The sequence below is a fragment of the Labeo rohita genome, chromosome 4 (genome assembly GCF_022985175.1).
Source record: "Labeo rohita strain BAU-BD-2019 chromosome 4, IGBB_LRoh.1.0, whole genome shotgun sequence".
NCBI classification, from domain to species: Eukaryota; Metazoa; Chordata; class Actinopteri; order Cypriniformes; family Cyprinidae; genus Labeo; species Labeo rohita.
The window spans coordinates 26,035,547-26,057,430 of NC_066872.1; the positions used below are offsets into that span (position 1 = coordinate 26,035,547).

Here is a 21,884-nt window from a genome sequence, read left to right on the forward strand (position 1 = left end):
TGTATTTTCAGAAAGTTTTGGAATAGTTGTCCTCTCCTCAAATTTGTCACCACCGAAACACAATTACATATATAATTTAACAAGAAAGGTTATATTGACCTATTGAGATTTGACTTACGTCTTCCTTGTAAATATATATATATATATATATATATATGTATATTTATTTATTTTTTTCTATTTCATTAAAAAGTTTTCATAGGTAAATCAATAACAGTTAAGGCTGTCAAACGATTAATCGCGATTAATCGCATACAAAATAAAAGTTTGAGTTTGCCTAATATATTATTATTCCTTTATTTATATATGTGTGTGTACTATGTGTAATTATTATGTATATATAAATACAAACACATTCATGTATATATTTAAGACATATTTACAAGTGTATGTATTAATTTAAATTATATATACATAAAAATATTTTGTACATAACATATTTCTCTTAAATATATACATTAATTTGTGTGTATTTATATATACATAATTACACACACATATACTAGGCAAACTCAAACTTTTATTTTGTATGTGATTAACCGCATTAATCGCGAATAATCGTTTGACAGCCCTAACAATCATAATTTGAACAATATTTCAAATGCGATTTGTGAGATTTGTTGTATTTTTAATCCAATTTTTCTTCGTAAGAAGCAAAACGTTGATCATACTGATTTCAAAGTTAAGGATTAATTAGTTTAAATATATTTTGAACCAAACACTATCATAACATGTTGGTTGATAATTAAGTAGAATTTATTTTTGACAAACATCGGTTTGTTTCGGTCGTGACAGTAATGTTTTGCAACCACATCACATTACAGAATTTTAAACCACATACTAAAACAGAATGAAACATACTTAAAAAAATGGCATAACTGTGGGATAGTTTTTTTTATTTCCTCTAAATAAAGGATTGTGTGTTCCCTTTTGTCACTACCGAAACAACAATTGTGGGTGTGACTGTGACAATTTTAGATGCTTTTGAACCTAGCTCAAAAATGCTAATCAGCACTTGGTTAGCTAGCACAGTTCTAAATAGTTGTACTCATATAAAAACTAATTGTTATGGAAAAACTCCCAAAAAAGTATGCTTGACTGCAGTAAAAAAAAAAGTGTTTAGTAATGACGTTCTTTTAAAGTTAAACACAGATTTTCAGACTTTTGAAAACAATTTACCTCAAAATGAGAGGACCTATCTTCTCACACCTTGTAGCTATAAAGTTTCATGATTTACATAAAAGTAATTAAAAAATATGACTAAAAATACACTGTTTTTGACATGAAAAATGCAAGACACTTTTTTACTCTATATAAAAAAAAAGATATTTTTAAAAACAATGATTTACAAAGAAAATATATATAAATAAAATAAATAAAAACAATGAAATATTTTTTTTTTTTCTTTCTTTTCATTTGCATTATATGTTGATTATGAACATTCTCATGCATTTTGTGTGAGGGGAATTATGGGGACTTTTGTTGACTGCTAAGAGAGGACTCTTATTGTGATGGGCTTGCTTATAAAGAGGGGAAGGGCAGCCATTTTGAGATTGAGTGTTTGTTTGGTGAGGTGGCATGTGCTTGTTACTTGAACTCCAGAGCAATGGTACAAACTTATCTCTTGAGAATAGAGACATGGTACGTATTAGAATTGTTAGTTGTTTTATAAGTGCATGCTTTGGTCTGCAGTATGCAATGTTTGATTTGATTTGATTTTTTTCATTTGGATTTTGGGTTTGCTGTCTACCCCAAAGCAGAAAAGGACCGAGTCAACAGACTGATGAGTATTATCTTTATCATTACTGTTTGTTTCTGTGGACTTATGTGCTTTCATGATGGACTATTTTGTTTGAGTTTATAAGAGTTTACAGTTTTGGTTGTGTTTGGTGTTACTGTCTAACAAAGAAGTAAATGAGAACAATACAATCAAACTATCCCTGTGATAAAAGGTTGCAGTTGTTATAGCATGGCTAGTTTTCCGTCTGGGCAAAAAACTTCATTCAACATCTCATTTTCTTCTCCAACCTCAAAATTGTCTGACATTGTATAAGATTTTTTGTTAAAGGACGTTTGATTTGTTTTGCATGTTTGCTTTGTAGACACTGGGTTGGTACTTCGGCCTACTTCACACATGCCCTTTCCAACGTAACTATGTAATACGTGGATACAGAGCTAGTGCAAAATGAGCATTTGTGGTTATAGTTTTAAACTTTTCTTTTTGTACTTTTTTTTTTTTTTTTTTTTTTTTTTTTTTTTTTTTTTTTTTAGGTCTTTGCTAGATAAGATCCTTATTCCTTTTCCACTGTAACAATATGAAAAAGACACCAGATATAGGACCCTATGAAATCAGTTTTATTTTTTTCCAAATTCCTTTTTTTTTTTTTTTTTTTTTTTTTTTTTCGGTTTAAATTTTTCTGGATTATTTTTATTTTTTTTTTTCCCCATGTTTGAATTTCTTTATTTATTTTTTTTTTTTTAAATGGTTAAATTAACTTTTATTAAACAAAGAACATGTGTACTTTAATTGAAATCATGAAACTTGTACAATTTCACATGAGTTTAACAAAGGTTTAATAAAAATGACATGTTTAGGAACCTATGAACCTATTTTATTTTTTTCTCACCATATGTTTTATCAAATTCTGTTTTAGCATGTCTAATTATTTGAATGCATACTTAACTTATTTAAATTTATTCCTAAAATAGCCTTATAAAAGGTTTTTTTTTGTTTGTTTGTTTTTTGTTTTTTTTTTAACCCTCAGAAATTCTGTTGTGTATTTAAAATGTTCTGGTTATGAAATGAAGGCATAAAACATTAATTTAATTTATCTTTTAATTATTGAAAATTAAGCAAACTTTTTTTTTGGAGCAAACAAAGGGGAATTTACTAATAAAAATAAAACATGGAAGAAATGTTGTGTGATTATACCCTAAAAAAAATGTTTGTTTCATTTTAGTAGTAGTAGTAATAGTAATATATATCTGGCAAAATGGCTTCAAGTTAAACCAAACTTTTATTTTGACGGGTTGCCGTGTCTACCTTTTACATTTCTGTGTGTATATGATATAACGCTAGTTTTCCTAAAATGGAAAGGTCAAATGCTCATGCCGTGACTCTTAGCAGATATTGTTAATGTATTTATGTCTTCACTTAGTGAGACGACAGACGCTGAAATCACCGCGATGGTCACGCGCACTTCAGTGTTTGTTGTAAACACAACCGCTCACATGCAGGATTCACATGTAAATGGTATATTTAGGGCGTAATATTTACAGATACTACTCCACATTGCGGTTTGATTTAAGTGTAGTGACTGACTTTTGATTAATTCATTTAAACTATGACAAATTCCGTGATCTTCCGTGTTATTCAGTAAATTCCGTTTTTATTGACTGGTTTCCGCGATTCTGTCCGCGTTTTCCGCATTGCGGAAATCATAGGGCCCTACAGATGCTGTACTCTTGTGATCAACTCTATCAGTTTAATGAACACATCCCATAACTTAAAACACCAAAATTTATTTTCGTAGTTCCCGAAATAACACGCTTCATTTTCAAACACGTTCATGCGTATCACCGGTAGCTACTGCACATTCCTCTAATGGCCTTTTAAATTTGGTCAGTCAAAGCATCACTTGTCTGACGGCAGCTGCGGCTTCATGTTGTCCTGCAATTAGACAACATCCTGTCTGGATGTCTAAAGAGGACCACTGTTCAAATCACGCAAACGCAAGGAAGCCATATAAACGTCCAGGATGGGAGGCGCGTTTCAAATAAACATGTAAACATCGCTTAAATTAGTCACAATCACGTTACCCATCAGCTTCCATTAGTCATCTGACGATTAGGTGCGTAAGACCTTTGATACACCACTGAAGTGCTCCTAAGATGGTCTCTTAATGACCCTGTAAGACCGAACATGATCCTTTTGTGTAATCGTGAATGGGGAAAATGTCTCTTTAAACATTTAGCTAAAGAGAGCATGCAGACGGTAAACACAGACAGGGCTAGTATGGATTACTGAGGGATGAAAGAGGAGAAGAGATGGGAATTATGCATGCATCAATGCATTAGCGTGAATCAAAGTAAATAATTACATTACTTCGGGCCTCGCTTACGAAACGCAAACAGAACGAATCTCTCTGAATCGTTTTTGCGTCTTTAACTTATTGCAACAATTGCTTGTTTGCGTTCCTGTAGCTTGACTACAGAGCAATGGCAATAGGAACACCAAAGCTGTGAGTTTGGTTTTACCAAGAAATGTTTCTTTAATGCACTTGAAGTCACTTTGGATAAAAGCGTCTGCCGAATGCATAAAGGCAAATGGTTTTATAAACTATTTCTTGTTTCACAATTGGCTGCTGGGTGGTTGCACATTAGTGATGTTCTTGCTGTGTGGTTTCTAAAGTGTTCTAGGTGGTTGCTAGGACATTGTTGTGCTGTTTCTAGGGTGTACTGATTGATTGTTTACTAACACTAGTCAAAAGAGCTTAAGGCTGTGTCTGAAATTGCCCTTTATACCCTAATTTAGTGTGCTATTTGAAAGGACAGCCATATTTAGTGATGTACAAAAAGAGTTGTGGACATTGAGTGCACTTGTTCAATCCCATAATGCTTCGTAAGTATGAACATTCAACACGTCTAATACCTGTAATGCTTTGTGAGCATTGAGGCAAACGAATTGCCGTCTCTTGCCAGGAGACGCCGTCCACTGCAGAATTAGCTGCGTGTTTGTTTTAAACAGTTGAGAATTACAGTTTATGATTTTAAGATCATTTTGTTACTACTGAAGCTTGCCAGATATTGTATGCACAGTGGTAGAGTTCAAGAGAGGGAGGGAAAAAAAAAAAAATCACATGAGAAAAATGAGTCCATACAAGTTTCCTGCTGACATCTTGTATTACTCTAGGGTTTTTATGCTTCAACAACACAACTTGTGTAATAAATAGAATACTCTTGAGGAGAATCATAACTGGGAAATAATCATCCTTACAAGACTTGTTTAAAAAACAAGTCTTGTAAGACTTCTTGCATTGCTGGGTAATTGGGTTAGATGTACACCAATAAAACAGGTTATTAAACTAAGTAAATCAACCTTCTGTAGTTATTAGCATGATGTGTGCATTTAAATGTCCAAATTCAGTCACTGCACACAATATTAGTAGACTAATTTTGTAAAGATACGGCTTCTGTGATATTCTGTTTCAGCGTCTCTATATCTTGGGTCTAGGGTTCCAAAAAGGTGGAAACTTTTCCAGTAAACTTTGGAAACATTCCAGAAATTTTGAAAACTTTCCAGGTTTTTTTTTTTTTTTTTTTTTTTTTTTCTTTTGGAATCTTCCAGGAATTTTTGGAAACTTTCCAGAAATTTACTGGAAACTTTCCACCCCTTTTGCAACCCTACTTGGTCCCTTTTAAATGTAAATCTAAATGATTTTTCAATCATTTTGTCTACCAAGTAAAGATTTTAACTGCATTTGCTTAGTGAAATAATAGCATGCTTCTCAAGCCATACCATTTGAGGTCTCATTTGTGTTTTGCATAGATGGGACAGAATTAAAAGGGATTGATGACCCAAAAATGAAAATTGCATCATTAATTACTCGTGTCGTTCCAAACCTGTAAGGCCTTAATTTATCTTCGGAACACAAATTAAGATGAGATAGTGGTTCAACCGTAAGGTGCGAGAATACTTTTTGTGCTCAGCGAAAACAAAAACAAGGACTTTATTCAGCAATTTCTGCTCTTATGTGTCAGTCTTCAATGCGTTCACAAGAGTACCACGATGCATGTGTGCGCTGTTGACAGAATCTGGCATTCTGACGTAGAGACGTAGAGAAGCAGAAAATAGCGCATGTTTTACATAAATCAGTCTTCATAGATGTCTGAATGTTTCACCACTGTCACATGGACCATTTTAACGATGTCCTTACTACCTTTTTGGGCCTTAAACATGTCAGTTGCGTTGCTGTCTATGCAGGGTCAGAAAGCTCTTGGATTTAATCAGAAATATCTTAATTTGTTCTGAAGATGAACAAAGTCGTTACAGGTTTGGAACGACGCGAGGGTGAGTAATTAATGACGAATTTTCATTTTTGGGTGAATTATCCCTTTAATACTGGGAATATGAGAAATTGTAGTAGTCATGCTTGCTTTTAGTGTGTTATGCTTTTTGAAGTTTGAAGTAATGTCTTGTAAATTAAACATTAGTTTGTGTTCAAAACCTGGTTTACATTTTGTAACAGTGAGAGGCATTTACGGAAAGTTTAAGTCCAGTGAATGTGTAATGGGGCAGATGACCTCCGGTCACGGAGTCAGTGCAGTGTGACTGACTTGACTTTTTCCAGCTCTGGTTTTACTTCCATCTTAAATTATTCCTCTACACACCGCTCTAGCCAGACCAGACCCGGCCCACCGGCTGCATGAAAGCACGACTGTGAATATACAAACCGCTCCGAGTCCAACCGCTTCACCCCCCCCGCTCTTTCTCACTCTCGATTTGACCTTGCATGATCTTGCATAAGGATTGTAAAACATTTAAAGGAGTTATGCCAAACCAGAGTTTGGGTGGTTTTGACAAGAAGCTGGGGGTATAGTGTGTATCTGTTTATCTAGGACAATTCTCCTGTTGTGTACGTGCCAACTGAGACACACGGGCTGCACACCCATGCCAACTTAAACAAGCAGCCCACGTGCCTCAGTAATCAGAAATAGATCCATAAATAATATTCTCAGATTTAGTTATTTCATTCACAAAAGTTTTTATAGGCTTGTCGCTAAAGTTAATGTTTTTCTAGACTCACAAAGCCAGATTTTCAACCATCAGTATTCCACGGAAGTCTAGTTGGGTCAAGAACTGCTTACTTGGAGAGGAAAAGACCATATGGCTGACATGTAGGGGACTGATCACTGTTCATATTTTTTTACATGCATTTTGCAGCAGAAATATGAACTGCTGTGCAGGGGGAAAATAAAGGGATAGTTCATCCGAAAATGAAAACTGCTACATGATTTACTCCCCCCCAAACCATCCAAGGTGTATATGACTATCTTCTTTCAGACAAATATAATTTGAGTTATATTAAAAAATATCCCTGGTCTTCCCAGCTTCATAATGGCAGTGAATGGCTGTTGAGATTTTGAAGTCCAATAAAGTGCATCCATCCATCATAAAAAGTACTCCACACAGATCCGAGGGTGAATAAAGGCCTTCTGAAGTGAATGGATGCGTTTTTATAAGAAAAAATCCATTAAACTTTATAAACCATAATCTCTAACTTCCTCTGACTGGCGTGCACGCGTTCTCGAGAGAGTGCAGTTTCAGCAGATGACACAATGTAGGCGTAGCGTAAGCTCTGGTAAGAATATGCTAGTCTCTTGAGAAGCAAGTTTTGTTTGCAGCAAAGGAAAACCAGTCTTGCCTGGTAATAAAATCCTCCATTTTTCTTTACAAATCCTCATTTTGTACTTATTTGTAACTGGTGTTTTGTTTTGTCACGTCTAACCGGAGATTACGCTACGCCCAAGTCATCCGCTGGAACGCCACTCCCGTGAATGGATTATTAAGTTTTAAATATGGATATTTTTCTTACACATACGCATCGATTCACTTCAGAAGGCCTTTATTAACCCCCTGGAGCAGTGTGGAGGATTTTTTTTATGATGGATGGATGCTTTATAATTGCAGTGAACACCCATTCACTGCCATTATAAAGCATGGAAGAGCCAGGGATTTATTTTTCTATAACTCTGATTGTATTCCTCTAAAGCAGTGATGGGAATATTCTTTGTTGTATTTTCCTGTCAAAATGATAAAATAAGAGTTCCTTTGGAATTCTTCAGCTTTTAGTAGGCGGGACTAATGCGCAAACTGCAATCTTATTGGCTGGCGCTTGCCTAGTATCGTCCCTGTTTTGATTTCAGCAAATCAGTTTGAGCCAACGCAGACAACGTGATTAATATTCATAAACCCAGCAGCTCATTAATCCTTAGTGTTTTATATTGTTTTTAGTACTATAATTCGTAGTAATTTTCTTATTAGTATTTTTTTTTTTTTTTTTTTTTTTTTTTTTACAGAAACATTAAATTACAAACTATCTTTAGCACAATCACCAGTCTTAAGTTCAGTCAACATGACAAATGTGCATTCATACATGGTTATTCTAATAACTGAAGTTCTATTTACTAAAGTTTAATGCAAAATTATCATATCATATTGTAATGCTTGACTAACAGATGCTAAATATCCTTTCATACATTTAGTTTTTGCATGAACTATTCCTTTATTTTTGAAGTGCTGTGTAAAAATGGAATTTAAATATCCAATCATACGCATTTCCATGTTAATATCTAAACCGTTTTTGCAAATGCTTACATTTGAGCGCAGTGTTCAGATGGTTAGTCAGAACTGTGAAACTGTTTCACATTTCACAATCGCTTTTGCAAAACATTTCACGATGTTAGGAATCTACAGCGCTCGGCCAGATAAACTTGCAGCAGTTTAGTATGGCAGCGAAATCCTGTTTGAATGTGAGAATTCTTTCTTAAATTATTAAGCTGGACCCCTCTTCCATTCCCTCTCTCACAGGTGTTTTGTTTCACCAACAAGTGTAAGCTTGGCCTTAAATGTATCACCACACAGGTGTGAGAGATCTGTCTGTGTCCTCACGCACATGCTGAAATGTTTTGGGAGTCAGTCTAGAGATGTTTAGGTGTGAGCAATAAGGGCGCCGTATGAAGTTGATCGTGTTTTTCGTGCCTGTAATCCTATCAGGAGCGTTGAGAGGACCGAGGGCATGCCGTTTGTGTTGGTGTGGGTCTTTTTGAAGACGAAATGGTAAACAGTTCTTAGATGTTCTTGTACTTCACTGTTTTCCCTCACAATAGACGGACACTATGTGGATTGTATGGTAAACAAAAACCAAACCACATCAATAAAGTTTCAGCCACATCAGTGAACTTCATAGGGGGAATGTAATGACACAACATGTAACCGCTAAATAAAGCAATTTGCGATAATGTCAGCTATAAAATGACAAGTACAATGTTTAAGAACTAAGATGTGTCAATGAGACATGAAACCAGACTTTACTGTTTCCTCAGAACAGTGTAATTGGTGCTGAAACAGATGTTTTTCTGAGATGAGACAGTGAGTAAGTGCTGATGCAGACAGGAAGAGCTAGAGGACTCAAAACGTCCACTGATGACGATATATTAAGCTCTTGGTTTACACAATTTTCTTTGAGATTTTATAGAGAAAGTGGTTCTTTTGTATGGACTTGATTGAAATTCTGATTTAAGCAACAAGGAAAACTCAAATGATTTTTTTTTTTTTCTTCCCCAAATAATATTATTATTATTATTATTATTATTATTATTATTTTCCCCCCAAATTTCATTTTTATTTATTTATTAGATGTTTATTCATATTTTTTTTTCTTATTAATTTACTAGGCTGTTTAATTAAATTAATTTATTTATCAAAAGGCATTCCTAATTAATTAAAATCATGAATCTTAATTTAAACTGCAATTTCTTAGAAGTTTAACAAAAACTATATTTTAAGGCCATGTGAAATTGTAATCCCCAAATTCAGTGTTTATTTTTTAAATTAACCAAATTCTGTTTTAGATTAATTTTCTGAATTTAATTTTAATGGTTTCTCAAACAAACCAGTTTTTTTTTTTTTTTTTCCCAGAAATGCATGCGTTTACATTTTTCTGTTTAATTCTGATAAATAATTTTATTCAGTGGTAAATATTGGTAAATACTGATAAATGTTTCTTAAATTGTTTTAATTTATTATTAGTAGTAACACTGTCATTATATTAAGTAATATATTTCTGCCAGTTTCTTCAAGTTAAAATGAACTTTTATTTATATTGACTGGTTGCTGTGGGGACCTTTAAGATTTTGTTTGTATATAATATGGCAATAAGTTTTCATGAAGTGTCTCTACAGGTTGTTTGCGTTAGTTCTCTTTTATTGAGGATACAGTGGCTGAAAACACCACTAGCGTCATGCATGCTTTAGTATGTGACTGGTAAACGAAAATGCGCATGTGCTCGCGCCATTGATGGGATGGATTTAAATGGTATTTTGTAAAACTAGCGGACATCACGGCTTGATATTAAGTGTAATGACGTACTCTTGATTTATCCAAAATTTGGCAAATTTATCATACCATGATTTTAGCATCACTGAAATCATAGGGCCCTATGAGTGAGATTGTTGCAGGTCTCTTCTGAAAGCGTGTATGACACTTATGAGCTGTGGTCTGCTTAAGCTGTCACAGTCACAGATAACTGTAATCATACACGCTGTTAGACGCAGAGTACAACACTTCATGACAAAGTTTAACCTACAGCTCTACTGGTCTGTACTTGTGCTTCATAATCACAGGTCTCACGGCGTCTCGGCGTGTGTGACGTGCACTTTAACCTCAGAGTCTCACTCAGATATAGTTTTCATGAAAACTGATTGTCCTTGGGACAAATGGAGGTAGTCTTTTCTCAGAAAAAGTACACAGACACCCACACCAGACCGATACTGTCTGTAGTCTCTTGCCGTGTCATCATATACGAGCACCTTAGGCTTTAGGTTCTGTGAGTAGTTTCTGGTATAGCAGTGCAAACTCTCCCACACCACATCAAAGCGGCCTGTGACGTCCAGAAGAGACCACAATGATGTGGCATGAGTGATCTATTCAGTGACGTCTTCCTCCTAGGAAAGGAACCGTTAATTTCCTATAACTTGTTTTATTTGTGTCCGAAAACCATTGTCAACTAAGTTACCCACTAGAAAAACCCCCCTCAAAAAGGAATGGTTTGTCCCATTCTTGCGTAACTTGCACAGTATGATATTTCCTCTAGAAACGCATGGATGAAACACTAGAAGTTATGTCGTCTCACTTTTCCCCTAATATTGGTTAAACTAGCAAACCTGTGTCAAGAGTGGATTAATTGACTGTCAACAGTTACACAAGTGTCATTGCTGCAACTTTTAACAAGACAGTTTAAATAAAACGTATGTTTTATGAAAATGTATTTCTAAACATACCATATGCTCAAGTAGTTCTAGGCTTCCATGTTGAGTATAGGCCCAGAACGCTAAAAATGTCAACTAAGTTGACAAGGTAACATAGTGGACAGTAGCAAACATAGATGGTGTTTTATGCACACATTCCTACAGCTCACCTTTATTTATATAGCACTTTATACAATATAGATTGTTTCAAAGCGGCTATGGAAGGTCATTTGTGGGTTTTTGAGAAACAGGAAAATTTTTTTCTTCACATTGTCAAATTCTAAATACCCCTAATTATAGAATGATCTTTTATTTTGATGAATGTCAATGAAATAGATCATTTGACTCCCATGTTCTAACCAGCTTGACGTAATAAACCAACAAAAGATACGCTATCATTTCAATTTTAATGTGAGTTTTGTCCCAAGTAGCTTCAACCGTGATTAAGGCGTTTAGTCACCTACTCGATGTCCTTTGTGGGTACGCTGTCCCACGACAGAATCTCATTGGTTCAAAGGGATAGTTGAACCAATGATTAGAAAACAGTCATTAATTGCTCACCCTCATGACCTTCGTTCATCTTCAGAAGACAAATTAAGGTATTTTCGATTAAATCCGAGAGCTTTTCGACTCCGCGACGCAACTGACACGTTCAAGGCCCGGAAAGGTAGCAAGAACATTAAAATATTCCATGTGATTATTATTTTGACTGTTTGTTTCTCTGCGTTCAGGTTGTGGGACGCGTGTTACTGCTTCAATTGATCGATTATCTAACCAGCCGTTACCTGAGGGATCCACTGGTGACGCGTTTGTTGAACAGCAGTCGCGTGCACATCCTGCCATCCATGAACCCGGACGGCTTTGAATCGTCTGCCCGGGACTGCATGTACACAGTTGGCCGGTAAGCTTTAGCATCTCTTACAAAGTTTAACATTGGCATAATGGTTAAACGAGCCATCAACAGTGTGTCCTATTACGTATTTTCAGAGGTAGTTCACCCAAAAAATGAAAAGACAATATAAAAGCTTTCTGGTGACAGTTGTACAAGGGACCTTGGGACGTAGATACCGTGTACAGTTTCATGCGGAGTTAAGTTAGTACATTGAATATTAGGAGAATCAGTATTTCCATGATCACTGTTTAACATCCAGATGAAGAAAATCATGTTTTGCTGCAAGGAATTCAGAATGGTTTATTTCCAAGTTGTCAGAGCCTGTAATGGTCTGCCCAGAGAAATCATGCCTCAGATGAGACCTTTAGAGATTTAGAGCGCACATTTCCTACAAATCATCCAAAACGTTGCAGATAAGCAGGATACAAAACCCGAAAACACACGTTTTATCTGCGTGAGGGATCTTACACATACGGACGCACGAAGATAAACATCTATTATGGCAAACAGCCTGAGACTCAAACTGTGAGACCCACAGTCTCCCAAACAGTGGTACATAGTTTTCCTGCAGGAAAAGGGTGTCATAAGCCTGAAGCAATGGAAAATAACTTCCTTGCTCTGTCGCCACAACCTGCCGATAAACAAAAATGTACCCATGTGGAAAAAAATGGTGAAATCTGCCATCAGAAGATATGAAAACCCCTATCTGGATCACTGAGTTTCATTCATCCCTGTAGATGTAACAATGCAGCTTTTGATCAGACCGTGCCAACCAGACGACAAAATGCCGTAAGATGTCTTTGGTGTCTTCTGATTTTGATGATACCCATCAAAGACAAGTCAGCACCTCACCTTGTCCTTTTTTGTTCAGAGAAAGATGTAGATGGGTAGTATAGAGGCACGGCGTGGAAGTTTCCACCGGGCGATCTTAGTCTGCAATCGCTCCGTACGATTAGCAATAATTACGTAACGGGGTTTTTAACGACTCTGAATGCATTTCTAACAATAACATAGCGCTTTTTTTTCGGAACGCGTTTTGAGCAACCGCTTTACCACCACCGGGATGAAACGTTTATCATTAACAATTGTCATCTTCAAAATCAATATTTTGTTTGCCAACAGCTTCGTTATCAGCTCTACCATTAAATCGCTCTAATATTTATGAAATTGCTTTGCGGTAAATAGTTTGACCCATGTGTAGATTTGCATATGATACTGGAGCATGTAGTCATAAAGTCTGTAGTCATTTTTATGCATGACATTGTTTTTCAGATTCCGGCAACTTGAAATACAGGCGTACTTATCGAGAATAAAATACTATGTTGTTGCACAGCAAAGAAAAAATAGATGGATGAAATCCAGGGTAACTGAAGACCCAAGGTGTGCAATTAAGGGTTAAAGATGAATAGACACGCGTCATCAAAGTGTATTCGCTTTTAGCCGCTGGTAGTTGTTTTGCTTTTATGAGAGAACGGTGTAGATATAGAAGTGGTTTTTGATGTATTTGTGTTAACTTTTCGAATAGATCAATTAATGAAGTAGGTGGTATAAAACTGACAGCAACCTTTGTTTTTAGTTGTAGAAACAAAGCAAATCTACAAGTTCACTTCATGTCTGTGTTGACTATGTAGCATGGTTAATGCAAATTCAAATGTGTGATTTGATACAGTATGTATTGTAGGTATTGTGTCATGGAGTTCTAGAAAACTCAGCAAGCCCAACTTGAAAGCAATGATGATCCCATTTAGAAGAGCCCCCTTAAAAGAAAGCCAAAACAAATGGTTAAGCTATCAACTTTTTTTCACTTAAATGTAGTTTAAAAAAAAGAGAAAAATTATAATGTTAAGGATAGAGCAGGTTGTCACTGGGCCAGTACTGTTAAATGAATAGTTCACCTACAAATGTAAATTGTGATTAAATGCTCATCCTCATGTCGTTCCAGACACGTAAGATCTTTGTTTATTTTTGGAACACAAAGATATGTGATAATCCAAAAGCTTTCTGGCTCTGCATAGACATCAACACAACTGACACGTTCAAGGCTAAGAAAGGTAGCAAGGACGTTAATAAGTTCATGAGAAATGACGTATGTATCATTGGTACTCTAGTGAACGCCCGTAACGCCCCCGAAGTTATTTTCATTTTCTTTGAGCACAAAAAGTCAATGTCCTGGCTACCTTTCTGGGCCTTGAGTGTGTCAGTTGTGTTGCTGTCTATGTAGGGTCCGAAAGCTTTCAGATTTTATCAAAAATATCTGAATTTGTGTTCCAAAGAAAGAACTTGCTGGTTTGTAACGACATGAGGGCGAGTAAAATAATGACACCATTTTCATTTTTGGGTGATGTATCCCTTAAAGGGTTAGTTCACCCAAAAATGAAAATCCGCTCGTTATTTACTTGCCCTCAAGGCATCCTAGGTGTATATGACTTCCCAATCGGAGTTCCATTAATCACATGCGTCTGTAAGTCTCGTGAAAACCAACGTTTGTTACCAGAGCAAAGGAAGCAACATTTCCTTACTAGCAAAGCAAAACCAGTCTCCTCTTGGCTTATATCGAAATCCTCCGACTTTTTTTTTTTTTTTTTTTTTTTTTTTTTTTCCGATCCTCGTTCTGAACTTCTAATTCACAACCATTGTTTTGATCTCCACTGAACAGCAAGAGCAATTTTTAATATAACTCTGATTCCCTTTGTTTGAAAGAAGGAAGTCTCATACGCCTAGTATGCCTTGAGGGTGAGTAAATAATGGGTTAATTTTCAATTTTGGGTGAAGTAACCCTGCAATGTCAATAGTTTATATAAATGAACACAGTGTACTCTTTCTCTGTTTTACCTGAACACGTCAGCATTATTTAACATAATTTTGCGTCATCTGGCAGAGTTTTGCTGACAAAAAACCTTGGACTTCTGGCAGCTTCAGGGTATTATTGTCATTAACTACAAATCCAGCTTCTGCACTTTGTGTATTCCCGCCCACGTGCAATTGGGTTGATCGGAGACCGTTGTAGGACTCATTTTGCCGAATTACCCCTTTACTCTGACGTTTTTGCAGTTAGTAAGGAATAAAGATCCTTTTTGAGCATATCACACCCGTGACAAGCTGTTCTAACTTTAAAAATACTCTTATTTATTTTTCTGAGTTGGAATGTTTCAATTCATCACTTGTGTAGCACATAAGTAATGCATAAATTCAATCATTATAATTTGCTTTATAACTTTAATCGCTCAAGATTTCCGCCAGGCGCAAACGCAACCGAGTCGTATGAACTTTGGTAAATGTTACATTGTTATATACCGATCCTTGAGCCACAGAGGCTGTTAGTGACCAATTTTAGCTCTGGGTTATGCAAAAGTGCAGTCACAGAGTGAAGTCCAGTTAGAACCACTGCCAGCTGACAGCACAGTGACTTGGCAACTTGCCACTATTAAACCGCTGTAAGTGTAAATGCACATTTAAAAGGTAGCTGCCTGCATAGGCAGTAGACGGCGAGGCAAGTCGCTAGGTTTTGCAAGGAAGTTCAGTCATGCGTCCGACTCTGTAAGCCCCAAAACTTTGGAGACACACCAGGCCTCATCTAATACCGTAGAAGCCACATCCTTGAATGCAAACCGTCCCGCTCCTGCAGCCTGAGACCACATAAGCACTCCCGCTCAGATGGGGCGCAATTGGAAACAGATCTAATCTGGATTTGATGATATGGCGGGCAAGCTCAGAGAGAAGGAGATTGAGCGAGAGCGAAAGCGAGCAAGCACGCTACAGCAGCAGCCGCACAGCTGCGCACACCGACGATGATGACGATGGTATTTTTACGCGCTGCGGTTCGCTCTTATTGCCGTGGGTTTCGGTATGAGCTTCCTGTGAGGTTTGGCAGCACTGCAGGAACCACCGCTCTCAACCAACTGAAACAAACAACACAACCCGTCAGCCGCTGCCACCGTCTTAACCTATGACTTTTCACGTGAGAAACGGAGTGAAGCGCAAGCAAATAAACCTTTCTGATTGCAGTTCTGAATATGGTTACTTATAGAGGTCACAATGCCATGTCAGATTTTTGTTTTACCAAGTTTCAGGTCAGGTACTTGTGAAAAAGCTCAGCCATTTTGCATGGTTTTGATTAACAGTTCAGAATACTTCAAATATTTTCTCTCAAATGCTGTGATGTTGTAAGGTCCTTGAAATATGGCAGCTTGACCATTGCGGGCCATTGTAATCACAATATCTGGGGGAAACGCCAGTTTTTTTTTTTTTTGTTTTTGTTTTTTTTTGTGCTCCAAGTTCACATTCATTCTCCAGTTCTGCAGACTTGCGCCTTTTGTCGTCATATAGTGTATTTGAGGTTGGCCTGCTGGTATGAAATGTGTGTCCTCAGTCCTACTGATGTTTGTGGAGAAACATTTGTGGTAGTTCGCTTCTGTTCCAAGACCGACACCAGCCGGTTTAGAACTTGTTTACGCCACTACGTATAATGGCCTTGAGCTAAGTTTATAGCTCATCCTGATGATATGCGTCTCAGTGTTGCAGGTGCTTGACATTGGGAACAAGCGGGTGGTTGTCCAACTGCTGATTCAGGTTCTGAGGTGTGGGTAGGAGATGATGAGAACGCTCAGCCAAGGTCCCTCCATTTCCCAGTCTTCACACCAGCCGAGTTTTCTCTTTTCTAGGTTCACCCAGTTAGTCGTGACCCTGCTTGAACATTGAAATGCATCCTCTGCATCTTCCTGCTTCATCTCCTGCCTCGACGTTGCCTCGTACCATCGATTAGCTTTCGGGACGCAAGCTCTCCCATTCTGGACTTGACTGAAATGAAAAGCTGACCTTGCGTTGTGCACTGTGCAGTTGTATTAATTTGTATTCCACTTTCTCTTTGCTACCAAGGCTGCTGCTTGAATAACAAAGTCTTCAGAGTCAGTGAGGGTCATAACCACCTTTCCCTTAGTACATTTGAATTCTTTCCTCACATTTGTAATGGGCATTTCCAGTTTGCCATTCCCATACGGTCCCGCAGCGCTGAAACACCGTGGAAGTCCGAGCCACAGTTTGACCTGTGCACTCGTCGCCCTTTCCAGCTTTTCCACTTTGCTGATGGAAATATCATGCACTGTTTAAGGACACACGAGTCTTGGCAGTACGCCAAACTGTAAACTCCGCAGCTTGAGTTTTCTTGGCAGCAATTGATATGATTTTTGCGCATGTACATTTACTGAGCTTGATTTTCATCCTTGCCCATGTGGTGTTTTAATGAAGCTTTTGTAGTGTTTTGGTTCAGGGGACTGTTGTTAAAGAGGAAGGTAACTTCCAGAATGAATTTCCTGGTAATTTTACTCACCCCCATGTTATCCAAGATGTTCATGTCTTTCTTTCTTTGTGGAAAACATTCCAGGAATTTTGTCCATATAATGGACTTCAATGGTGGCCAACAGTTTGAAGGTCCAAATTGCACTTTCAGTGCATCTTCAAAGGGTCCCAGCCAAGGAATAAGGGTCTTATCTATCATAAAGATCTGTCATTTTCTTAAGAAAAAAAAAATACTTTTAACCACAGATTGCACTAGCTCTGCGACACACATGCTTGTCTTCACGCATTACGTAATCACGTTGGAAAAGTCGCATACAAAATGACCAATTGTTTCACTAGACAGAACCCTTATTCCTCGGCTAAGGTTTAGTAGACTTTGAAGCTGCATTAAAACCGCAATTTGTACCATCAACTCCTCCTTAACTTATCCTTAACTTTCGACTGAAGATAGAAAGACATGAACATTTTGGATGACATGGGTTTGTTTTTTTGTGTTTTTTTTTTTTTTGTTTGTTTTTTGTTTTTTTTGGTTAAATTACAAAATGTTTATTCTGGAAGCGAACTCTTTCAAATCATCCATGGAAGCGTGTGTCAGTGGTAACCGCTGAACAAAATGTAGTCATTCCCCTACTCTCTGGCTCTGATTATGAGCTTCATTGCCATAGTAAAGACCAAGGGAGAGATGCTGCACCATGGTTCCAAATTCCAATATTTGCCATGATGTAGTAAAACTGGATGTTGTTTTGTGAAAATGTAAATATTGAAAGTAAAATTTTACCAGATCTGTTATTTAAAGAACTCAAACTTTTCTCAGGAAAGAATGATGAATTGGTCCAAAGGCATTAACCAGACTGAAAAACAGGACTTGCAGTTCCTTTCCTCCTTTTTGAGCCATCTGAAAAATGCTTGGCAATGCAGTAATATTTAATTAGAAGATATTCTGTAAACGGAATTCACAGTTTGTGTACTGTCATTAGAAATGAACTTTAGCCATGCATTCAAATGTTTAAACTTAGGAAGCCTGTGCCAAGTTTTCAGGTTTGCTTATTTTATCAAACAGCTGTATCACTTTTTTTTTTTTTTTTTTTTTTTTTGTATGTATTTGCATTTAAATCATACTCCTTGTGTATGAAGTCACATCTTGCGTAAGACTTTTTCCTACTCTGACGTAGCACCTCTTCATCTCGTATTTCTCGTAAACCCATGCCTTTAATTTGTTTGTGGGCCAAGTCTGTAAATAAAACAATTAGATTTATTCCAGCGGAGGCGAAGTCATTCATTCAGTCTCACTTGATCTTTCATAAAGTGTTGTAATGTGCTGATCTGGTCCCGAAGTACCATTTCTTTAGCAGTGTTAAAAACAGAAAACCAACTTTAGAAAGGACTAAAGAAAGGACGTGTTTATATATAGCCACTGTTAAATAGTTTACTAAATAAAATCGTCCTTGGCATCTTATACAGTAGACTGCTTGGATAATCTATTATTAGTCTATGTGAAAGTTAAGATAGTTCTTTGCGGATATGAGTTACAGACCGTAATTAGCAACATGATGATGTCATTCTTTAGAGTGAGAGGAAATATTGTTCTCAAAGGACTGATTGACCGGAAACAGACCATTTCCCAAATGAACGAATCAGTACGTCTATTTTCAGACGCTCTTGTGCCGCGACTATATTCGGTAGCTAATGACATCCACTCGGTTGTCAGATTTGGGTCCAATACGGCAATAATTTGACCTTCCGATTTAAGAAAAGACAACTTTTGAGGTTTTAGTCGTTTAGGGCGATCAAAAGATCCACAGATGTCTTGGCCCGGCGTTCCTCGTTTTTTCTCACTGCGGAAAGACGCGAACACTCATTCGAACGGTCAGTTTGTCACTGGCGCAAATCAAACTCGTCTGAGGTTTCAGAGAGAGTACTATAATTTGATGCCGAAAGCACAGCTGGACTGCAGGATTTTCTTCTTTTTTCTCCCTTGGGCCGAGTTTGACAGTCTGCAGCGGAATGTATATGAAGTACAGCCAGTACATCTTGATTCCATATATCCATCTTGTGCATCTCTCACACACCATACACGGAGGGTTTTTTCCCTCCGTGCAACGTGCAGTGATTTCTGCCTCATTTGAAGGAACAGGGATAATTATAAGCCGTTCCTAGGTGGACTTCCTGAACATTGTAAACAACGTGGCTCTGCGGTGTTTTGAAAACATTTGCTTTTGTTAGAGTGACATGTCAACCTCGTGCTCTGAAGGGTGGGGTGAAGTGTTAATTTGGGAAATCTGGCTGTGTTTGCAACGGGATAGTTGATTACTACTTGATAAATCCTGCAGGATACATACGTGTCCTGCATATAGTATTAAAGTGCCTCTATTATGCTATTGTTAAAGTTCCTAATATGTTTTGGGAGCATGCTAGGTCAAAAAAATGCTTTTTTTCTCAAAATGTGCATTTAATAGCAGCTCATTTTGCAGTGATTCTCAAAGGATTCGTTTAAAGCAGTTCAAAGTTTCAGTCTCTCTAAACCCCTCCTTTCCTAGGTTTTTTTTTTTTTTTTTTTTTTGCTGCTTTAAGTGCAAAGTTTCATGTTAATTGCTTGAGTACCAAATTCGAGTTGTATAGATGATCTAGATAATTTTATGGCATCTTTTTGTCATATTTGGAGTAGACCGTTCCCTTTGACTTCACTTACTGTGTACCAAAAGAGTGGCTTGTGCATTCTGCGTTGTTGTGTTTTTTTTTTTTTTTTTTTTTTTTTTTTTTTTTTTTTTTTTTTTTTTGGTTAGGTTCCATTGCAAATTTGGAACAACATGAGATTGAATAAACAATGACAGAGTTTTGTAAATAAGCTATTCCTTTAAGCATCAGCGAAACGTGGCAGAAATCTTTCCATTTCGCACCGATCACTCCACAGCCACAAAGTGCAACATAAATGCTATTAAATGCCTTTCACTCAGAGATTAATGGCACTCGCACATCCAGACGCCCCGTGACGCCCCGATACTCCTCCAAATAGTACCGACTGGCCTCGAGCGCAGGCCGACTAAGATTTTACGGTCGCACGTGTACACGCTTAAGAACGTAACCGTGTGGCAAGGGACGTGTGCGAAGTTGCACCGATATAGAAAGTCATCCTGAAAACATAAATCAACTCCAAGCTGTCATTGCATATAAACAGAGGCGGAAAGAAAGTAAACCGTACCGGGTTACCTCCTTGTCACTCTATATATCTGAGACGGAGCGACGCGTCTTTTTAAACCGACCCGGGATCAGCTACCCTAACAAAATCCCGAGCTCGTATTAGGGAAACTGCAAACATCGGTCAGGGAGAGCATCAGACAAGGGCGAAGGCCCGCAGCGATCCGTTCTGCCCCATCAAACTAACAGCTCACCACTAATGGAAACCTCAAGAGCTCTTTCAGACAAATAGTTTATAGAGGCGAAAGCTGTTAATCAACCATTTTTACGAGCGAATCTGTTTCACGCCACATCGATCAGCTTAAGCGTCTGCAGCGATTTGGTTTGGAGGGCCTTAAGAAAGGAATCAGGTGTCCGAACGAGGCTGGCAATCAGCGAAGGAAAACGATCCAAGCACAATCCGAGCCAGACACAAGAGAATCCGATGAGATTTATGGGGCGCTTAATGATTTTTCAAAAAGCTTTCAAACAAGTTAAAGAGCTGCTATATTTGTGAGAGAGCCTGGCATAAACAAGCTCATCTCTGGCATTAAACTACAACAGCTATTGTGGATGAGAATGCAGTCCAGCTTTTAAAGACTCCTTTTTTTTTTTTTTTTTTTTTTTTTTTTGTATTGTGAAAGCAGGAAGAAACAACTGCTTTTGAACGCCAGTGAAATGTGGTGCACACACACACACACATCCTGTTTATTACGCCTGGTCTGGTTTTATATATGCTATTTGACGTCGACCACCCAGGGAGACTTGATGATTGAACCGCATAACCTCTGTACAAAACCCAACCAAAACAAGTAAACCTGCTTGTTTGTTTTTGTCTATTGTTTTTTGGCTTCTGATCTGCATTAGACTATGACCTTGTGTGCTGCTTAATTTGAGTGTCTGTTTTTCACAATTATCTCCATGTATTTGTTTTATTCGTTTTATTTTTTTTTTGTTTTTATTTTTTACTTTTTTACATGTGACCATGTGGACCACAAAACCAGTCATAAGGGTCAATGTTTTGAAAGTGAGATGTATAGATCAGCTGAAATACGCTTTGAATTGATGTATGACTTGCTGGGATAGGACAGCATTTGGTTGAGATCTGTAGCTTAACAATCTGAGGGTGCAAAAACTGCCTTTAATGTTGTCCAAATGAATTTTTTAGCAATACATATTACTAATCAGAAACGAAGTTTTGATATTTAGGGTAGGAAATGTACAAAATTTGTACATTTGTACAAATTTTTACCCATACAATGTACAAATATTTCTGAGCTACTTAAGAGTAGTTTTGTGTTTCAGGGTCGCACATAAATATATATATATATATATATATATATATATATATATATATATATATATATATATATATATATATATATATATATATATATAAAAAATTGTTTTATTTTTTTTTTTTTTTTTTTTTATATATGTAATATGTGCGCGCACACACATATGGGCCAATCTATAGAATTGGTGTAAACTGCTG

At 37.1% G+C, this 21,884-nt stretch overlaps 1 protein-coding gene across 2 annotated transcripts in view; it reads left to right on the forward strand.

Annotated features, from left to right (window-relative positions):
- The window catches only part of cpm (carboxypeptidase M), a 46,088-nt gene that overhangs the window by 13,800 nt on the left and 10,404 nt on the right, over window positions 1-21,884 (forward strand). For both annotated transcript variants that reach the window (XM_051107471.1, XM_051107470.1), the window contains exon 4: window positions 11,760-11,929. In XM_051107471.1, the coding sequence (XP_050963428.1) occupies window positions 11,760-11,929 (170 nt within the window). The remainder of the gene's footprint in view (window positions 1-11,759; window positions 11,930-21,884) is intronic.